The 8,635-nt window shown below is 36.5% G+C and overlaps 1 protein-coding gene across 1 annotated transcript in view; it reads right to left on the reverse strand.

Annotated features, from left to right (window-relative positions):
• AKAIN1 (A-kinase anchor inhibitor 1) overlaps positions 1-4,818 on the reverse strand; it is a 69,554-nt gene extending 64,736 nt beyond the window's left edge. Inside the window, exon 1 of the mRNA XM_031946597.1 lies at positions 4,767-4,818. Within this exon, the coding sequence (XP_031802457.1) occupies positions 4,767-4,782 (16 nt within the window). The 5' untranslated portion in view covers positions 4,783-4,818. The remainder of the gene's footprint in view (positions 1-4,766) is intronic.
• Positions 4,819-8,635: the final 3,817 nt, after the last annotated feature.

The following is an 8,635-nucleotide window of genomic DNA, read 5'->3' on the forward strand; positions in this document are numbered from 1 at the left end:
GATTTAGAGTCAGATAACACTGTGTTTGTCATTTACTAGAGGAATAATCTTGATTCTTTGAACCAGAGTCGCTTCATCTTTAAAATAAAAGAAAAGTGAACACATAACCTCTGAGATACCTTCTATCTTTATCTGTGATCTTTTGGAAAGAACCAACTCTCTCCAAATAATCCATTTTGTTTGATCTATTTCTGATTTCAATGTAGCAATGCCATGTGCATTTGGTATCTATTCTTTTAATAATGGTTTCCAAATTTAAAAGCTCTGAGGCTGGATGGAACTATTCCAATAATGGCCTGCCCATTACATGTTCATATTTTTTGGCCAAAATCTAGCTTAATTATTAACATGGAAGTTACTCTTCCTGTATGTTTCAAGATGAAGTAGTGTCTAGTTATAAGTAATGAGGGGTCTTTTGAATATTCAGTAATGCAAAAGGAGAGAATCTAGGCTACTAGGACCAAATTCAGTCTACCTTTTAAAATTCCCTCTTAACAGGAAATGCATTTGGGTTGACAGATTGTAAACCGTGCCTTGAACCAGTGTGCAGCAGTTATTTATTCATCCATTGATCTCCTAGGAATTGGTAAGCCATGCATATAAATAAAGAAAAACTATAGCTGCCTTCAGATAAATAAGACATTCTTCTAAGCCTTTTTGACAGTTGTCTCTGATGGGACCAATGCTAAATGTTCACAGTGACAAGGGGGAGGAAGTGATAGCCGAGTAATTACTTACAATTGCACTATTTTTATTCCTCTATAAAAAGTTTTCTGTTACATTGACTTGTCTGATTTGAAAACAATATAAATTTCTTTCTGTTTCTTCTTTGGTAGAAAATTCTTTCCCATACCAAGGAATTATATTAGCATAGATGCAAACTCAATAATTTGAAACAATCCATTTGTCAGTCAATGAATATTTATTGAAAACCCATAGGAGTATATTAATGCTGGGGATAAATTACAGAATCATAGACTTTTAAGATTGGGTGCATCTTTAGCCATCATACAATTCATTTCAATTCAACTAGCATTTATTCAAACATACTGTGTACAGGGCATTGGTGGGAGAGTACAAAGTTTGCATAAGATGTAATGTCTTATGTCTTACATATGTCTTACGTCATATATCTTACAATCTAAAAGAGGTAGTAAAATGCATAAACACATCACACACAATAATACAAGTCCTACTCAAAACATCCCAAGTATGTAACAGATATTAGATAGTTTCTATTTTAATAGACTTAATATTTGCAATACTCAAGATAAGAATCCTCCTAAATTACACATTAGAAATTATTATTGTCATCACTCAGCCTCTTAAGATATCATACTCCTATGACAGATATATAATATTATTATACATTGGGTTTGTTTTTCTTGTTTTGTTTTTTGTTGTTGTTTGATTTGATTTTTTTATAATGTGTGAAAGAGAAGATTGTGGAGGATTCTTTTCACTACTTTACATTGAATCTTTTCCTCCCTGTTCCATTACACTTTAATGATATCTGCTATTTGCTTTTCAGCTTATGACTTGTTTTTTACCAACCACTTTGAGGTGAGTAATGAGTCAAATGAAAACAAAGACTTTCATTCAAGATAACTCAGGTCAGAAGAGGCAAAGCAAGATCCAGGTATACAGAAATCTAGACTCTAAATTCCCCCTTTAAAACAAATTTTCAGTGTTGCTCTGAATAGTTCAATAGCCACTGAACTTTGTGAATAGCTCATTGTTAATTTATTACCCTATTGATCTTGTAGTGTTTAACACCCTTTCATTAATTTTTGAGCAATCATCTTAACACACACCTACATTTACTTCCCTCTTAAAGTTTTAAGTGGGGAGTAGAAAGAAATAATCAATTTGAAATAGCTAGCCTTTTTGAGTCTGCTCAAAACACCAGGATAACAGATATCACACTGCTGAAAGTCTGGCACAGTTCAACTATACAACTTGCTTCTTTGTTTAATCATAAACAAAATCTATATTGGAAAGTATAACATTGACACAGTACTGGATTACAGTTTGATCCAACAAGCATTTTTAAGCATATATGTGTCAAGAACTGCTAGGTGTAAGTACTGAGGCTAAAAATTAAAGATGCTATGCTCAAGAAATTTACATTATTAAGATGGGGAAGAATACATATTTAGATCAAGAGATACAAATAAAAACAGCAATTTTAGAGAGAGCACTAATAAAAAAAAGGTCTGATATAGGAGGTAGCATTTCAATTAAAACCTGAAGGAAGCTAGACATTTTCCCTTCTCAAAGGACAGTTAGACCTCAAGGCAGTTTCTGTATTGTTCAGCTCAGTGTTGTAGCTTGAGTCCAATGGCAGCACTACACTATTTCAAAGCACGGACTTCCATCTCACCTCTGTTAGTCCTACCTTGGCTCTGTGTCCTGAATTGTAGACACAGGAGGGAAAGGAAAAGATGATATATTCCAGGAATGTCAGATAACCCATGCAAAAGGATTGAGACAGGACATGGACTCGGTATATGAGGAATGGTTAGACCAGTTAAGTAACAGTATTAGAGCTGAAGGAGACTAACAATTCTCTAAATCAACCTTCTTCTAATGCAGATAAAGAAAGTGAGACCCAGAAAAGTGAAAGAACTTGCCCACCAATAATTATTAGGAAAGCCTAGTCTATAAACCCCTGAATCTCATTTCATTTTTTTCTATTATCCAATTACACACCTCTCATCCTTTATCCTACATTGAGACTCTTTGTTATGTTATGTTATTTAAGTAATTTTTGAATCAAAGGTAAACTGACCCAACAACAATAACAACAAAAAAGCAATTTGATTTCCACTGGGTAAACAGTTCTTTATAAACACATTTCAACCCTTTTTCCCACTTATACCTACTATTTCTGGGTTGGCTCATACTAATCCCTTTTTCCTAAATAAAAGAAACTGGAAAACTGGTAAGTGAAATCCAAATTGCAGGGGGGTGATTGTTTTTAACAAGTCTTTGAGTGGTTACAAACTTTCTATTTCAAAATTCTGCTCCTCGTGGTGCATGGAAAAGAATATTGGATTTGGAGTCAAAGAACCAAGCTTTCAAATTCCAGTCCTGCCATTTGCTTCTCATGTAACTTGAAGCAAGTTACCTCTCTGGTTCTCAATGTCCTCTCTGATGAAATATGAATTGTATTAGATGACCTGAAAAGTTCATTCTAACTCTATATTTATGATCTTGACTTTCAAAAGCTGCCTAATCTTGAGATCAAATGAGTCACTGATATCTGGAAACATGTTCTCTCTTAGAATATGAGAGATTGATGGCTTCCAGGCAGCCTTCTTGCTAAACAGCTACCCTCTAGCTCAAATGACACAGTAAAAGTCTAACATAAACTTTCTCACTGCTCTCAGATCAGTGTCTTTACTCTCTCTTCATTTGTCCCTATTTGGGCTTTATGATTTGATGTGGAAGATACTGAGTCCTTTGGGACACATGGGATAGAGAACTCCGGATTAGACCAAACTAAACTTTCCAGAAACCTTTCAAGGTCCATAGCTAAACAAGATTAATTGCAGACAATAGAGATCTATGACCCTTAATCAGATCCCTGTTAAAACTTCTTGGGAAATCCCATAGTCATACTTACACACCACTCCAAAGTTTTGCAGTTCAATTCTGGTTTCACTTGATTTGGTTTTTTACAACCTCGATCTGTCTTCTAGTTAAAGACATGGCTTCTCTTCCTTTCTTTTCCTCCCCTATTGGTTAATTCAAGGCTCTAGGTATGAATGACTACAGAAAATATAAACTGCCTTTTCAAATAAAAAAAAAGCCAAAGTTTGTCTTCTCTATTCTATGGATCTTTTTAACAATTTCCTTAAATAATGTAACTAATTATAGGGCCCCGTGTAAAAGATTTAACTGACTACACAGCATATACATAACTGTAGAAGTCGAAATTTTCCACCCTTGCTCCCCACCCAATCCAATCTTTAACCAGCTGATGCACAGCCAGGGTATAGCAGTCGAATCAGCAAGCGGGCGAACGAACGTGAGCCAGCATACACACACACACACACACACACACACACACACACACACACTTACACCTAGTACTGGACCTTCTCCAATGACAGAATCTTTGGTCAACCATCCTTCGCCTCTTATAGAAGCAAAATGATTTCCTTTCAGTCACCTCTCTCAAAGCACCCATCTCGCCGCAGTAGCAGTCGCCAGTCGCCGCAGCAGCTACATCAACCTCTAACCAGAGTTCAGGTTCGGCTCCTTTACAAATCTTATGCCTTTGAACCACCCTTTTCGTCTACCTTTCTCCTCTCAGACTCTCCATTCCCACCCCCAAACCTTCGGGGTCCTCGTTTCCAGACTTCCCCAAGGAGCCCCTGCCACTTCAACAGTCCTCCAAGATACAGATAGAAGCAGCGGAAGCCTGCATCTCTGAACTCCAACCAATCACCCCATCATTCAGGTAACCGATGTCCTGGCAAAGTTCCCATTTTCAAGGTGCCTGGACTCATATGAGTGTAAAGTAACCCAAAGAGAAAACGCTCTGAAAGTCAACAGCTAGGTTGTTGCTTCTGTTGCTACTGCATATTTCAGAGTGGAAGGGATCCCAAAACATTATTAAAGAAGAGAGGAAGAGGTGCATGAGAATAACACTACTATAAAGGATGGGCCAGAGAGGCCTCTTTTCCCCCCCTCCTCCTCCCTACCCCAATCCAAGTCTGACCACTAGGTGACTGAAGAGGAAAGGAGGGTAACATTACCTGGAGCAAACACCATGATCTCCTCCTGCAGCGAATACCCCAAGGTGGAGAACAAGCGACACCCAGAAGGTGAGGGGAAGAGAAAGGGCAAGCTGTAAAGGCAGAGGGGGTGGGATCTGGGAAGACCAGAAAGCCAGTGAACGTAGGGAGATGAGAGCGCAGAGAAGAATGTCTGGGACAGGGGACGGGCAGCACCTTGGACAGCTCTCCTGTCCTGCAGAGCAACTTAGAAGTAAGATGGACTTGACCCTTGCCAGGAGCACGAGTCTAACTGGGCTTTCGTTGTTCCCTCCACAATGCACTGCTCTGGGGGCGGCGGCGGCGGCAGCAGGAGGAGGAGGAGGAGATCGCCCCAGAGCTCAGCTCATTCCTCATTTCTGTGCCAGCTCAGCGTACGTTGCTGCTCAAGGGAAAAAGTAACCACTACAGTTTCAACTGGAGGAGAAAGGAAGGAGAAAAGGAAAGGAAAGAGAGAAAAAAAGGTAATTGCCTATTCTCCCAGCAGGGGGACAGCTAATTGCTTCTAATTACCTGCTGTCTTTGGCCCCAGTGGATGTACTGACATTTAGGATGAGTTTGCTTTTTTACACTCAAAGAACTTTACTTTCAGGAATGATTCTGAGTTAACAAAGTTGCATTTAGACTAGCTCTGTATGTGATGGGTCCCCAAAGTTCCTGCAGTTTACCAAACTAACAATATCACCTCTCAACCATATCACCTCTCTCACAATCCAACTCTATCTACCAGGAACAGAAAGAAAAGAAGGGATAAGATGGATAACTTTCAGAGCAAGGAAGGAAAGAATTCCTAGCATGTTACAAAAATGCAAATCTAACCCCCAGATAAAATTCCATTTCTCAAGACAAAATTCATATTACATTAATATGACACTTTGTTAGCAGCAACCTTCTCAAATAAGTAGTACATGCATTGAAAATCAACAACACGAGCCATCAAAGTGGCCCAAGGTCATGTTCTAATCATTTAAAACCAAGTCTGCTACTGTCAAGACAAGTCATGCTTACACTACCTGCCTCTAGATTATCATCCCAGAATACTCAAGGAATAGCAATAGGACTTTTTTCCTTGTCTCTCTTTCACAGAATACATTAAAAGTGAATGGATTGAAAGTTTTGTATTCCTGTCTGAGATATATTTGCTTTCTCTTGATCTTGATAAGTATATTTTGAGCTGATTTAAATTGTCTGACCTTAGAGACACTTATTTAAATCTACCTATTGATCATCAAATAGCCATTTTAAGGAGTTCATATAGTTCCAAGATCATGCTTGAGTAGTATATATGCGCGCACACACACACACATATATATATATATCCCCAAAAAATAGGCTATCATAATACTGAATCATTCAACTTGAAACATAGTTCAACAGTCACACAACAGAGATCAAAGAGATCAAAGCACTGAGACACTGTTCACATTGAAGGCACCTATCCAGTGCAGACCTGGATAACATTATCTCTCCATTTATGTGATTGCATATAATTTTTATATGTAGCTTTTGTTCTTACATACTTAAATTTCCCCTGCAATCCTCACTTCACCCCCTCCAAAACAACTATAATTTCAATTATAATATTCCTTAGGTGCTTCTTCTGTGAATGGCCTGATCATGGGTTATAGAGGTACAAAGATAATGGGGAAAAAATCTTTGTCCTCAAGGTGTTTGAATTCCTAAGAGATTTTATTTTATTATATTTGATGGAAGCAAACACAGATTGGTGTTTTGAGAACTGGATCTGTAGTTAGGAAAGAGCTTGGTTTGAATCCTATCTCTGACACTAGGTTATGACATTAAACAATTCTTAGTCTTTCTGAATTTTGGTTTCGTCATACAAACTCACAGGAAAAAAAAACAATACTCATAGTATTGATCTCATAGAGTTGTAAAATTAAACTGAGATGATATATAGAAAGCATTTTGGCAACTTTCAAGTGCCATATAAATGTCTGTAAATAATTTTATTTTCTTCTAATGCTCTTGAAAGGCTCATAGCCCTAAAGCTGGAAAAGTTCTCGAAAGTAATCTCATCCAGTCTACTCACATGATGAGGAAATTTAGGTTCAGGAAAGTTATGACTTGCCCAAGCTCATACAAGAAGCCCACTTAGAAATTATAAATTTCTCAATGATTCATATGTTGAAAGAGATGCTATTCCATTTTAGAAAATATGAAGTAATCATTTATAAAATTTTGTAGAACTCAAATATACCTTGGGGGTCTTTTGGCCCAATTAAGTTATTTTGCAGACAGAAAATGTGAAAGAGGTCACCCAAACATGGAGATTCTATAGGTAGTGGACTGACAAAAGTTTCTTGAGAACCCAGTAGTGCTGATCTCATTTATTTGGACTGAAGTAAACAATGATTTTAACATTTCAATCTCTACCTTCATCATTTGGAAAAAAGCCAAAAGTTAATTTTTTAAATGATTTTTGAGGTATTTTTAAAATTTCTTCATTAACTCAACACATTCTGTGAAAAAATATACACTAAGAAACTTAGAAATTTTTGAAAGTCAAGCCCCAAAGTTCCTTCTCTAAATTATTTCTTTACTCTCTCTCACTGACACTACCTAAGCTATGAGGAAATGTGAATTTCCCCCCTGTGTCTCAGAATTGATGTTAACAAATTCTACTTTCCCCAATTCAAGATTGGCTACCAGTTTTTAAAGTTTCAATGAGATATTAAGGGGAAAAAATAAATGGAAGCAAAATGAGGTACAGAAATTTGGAATTTTTAGTTTTCAATCTTTCATTAATAATTTTCCATTTATTTCTTGTCTGAAAAGTTCTGTTGTCTACCTTGATCCACTTCTATGACCAAACCAGTAGATAAGATAGATAGATAAGATAGAATAAGATAAAAATGATAGATAAGAATGATTTGCCCATTAAAATTAAGCAAGGTTCCTTCACTTCTAATTTATATCAGCGCTTATTTACTCTGGTTTCTACCTAATTAAAGGTTAAAAAACAGTTATTTTTTTTAAATTATTTGTATTTATTTTATTAAATATTTCCCAATTATATGTACAAAGTTTTACAATATTTTAATAATAGCATTATATTTTTAAAATACATGCAAAGATAGTTTTCAACATTCACTCTTGCAAAACCTTGTGTTCCAATTTTTTTCTCCTCCCCTTCCCCTCACCCCTTCACTAAACAATATATTTAATCATCTTTTAAAAAAATTTGCGTAGTGTTCTTCTTGGTTTGGTTTTCTTGGGGGTCTCTGGGAGTAGCCTTCGTTTCAGTTCAGTAATCACCACAAGTGCATCCAGGTGTTAAAAGTCCAAATCCTTTATTATCTCTTTGCCTGGAATCTGGGCCAGCTTTCTTGAGGTCCTCCTGAATGTATCTTGGTTTCTGTGGGGGAGGCAGGAGGACCACCATCATGGTCTCTGTCTTCCCTAGTTCTCATTCTGGCTGAGTTTGTCCAAGCTTATATGCTCTCTTATCATAGGTGTGAATCTTATAGAACTATATTAAGTACCAAGTACATGTACTGAACTACCATTGTCTTTATCAGTTCCACTGACTTAACACCTTGTTTCAAGTTCAGAGTTCTAGCTCATAAAAATTTTGAGTTCCAAATATTTCTCATTCCTCCCTTTAGAAGGCAAGAAACTTTATATTAATTATTCATGTAAGTCATGCAAAATATATTTCCATATCAGCCACATTGTGAAAGAAAATACAAGCAAAATAAAACAAGAAAAAAAGTCTTTTAAAAGTATGTTTCAATCTGCATTCAAAATTCATCAATTCTCTTTCTAGAAGTATATAGAATTTTTCATTATGAGTTCTTTGTTATAAAATTCATCTTTAATAATTGGAGCTA

The sequence above is a fragment of the Sarcophilus harrisii genome, chromosome 1 (assembly GCF_902635505.1).
Source record: "Sarcophilus harrisii chromosome 1, mSarHar1.11, whole genome shotgun sequence".
NCBI lineage: Eukaryota > Metazoa > Chordata > Mammalia > Dasyuromorphia > Dasyuridae > Sarcophilus > Sarcophilus harrisii.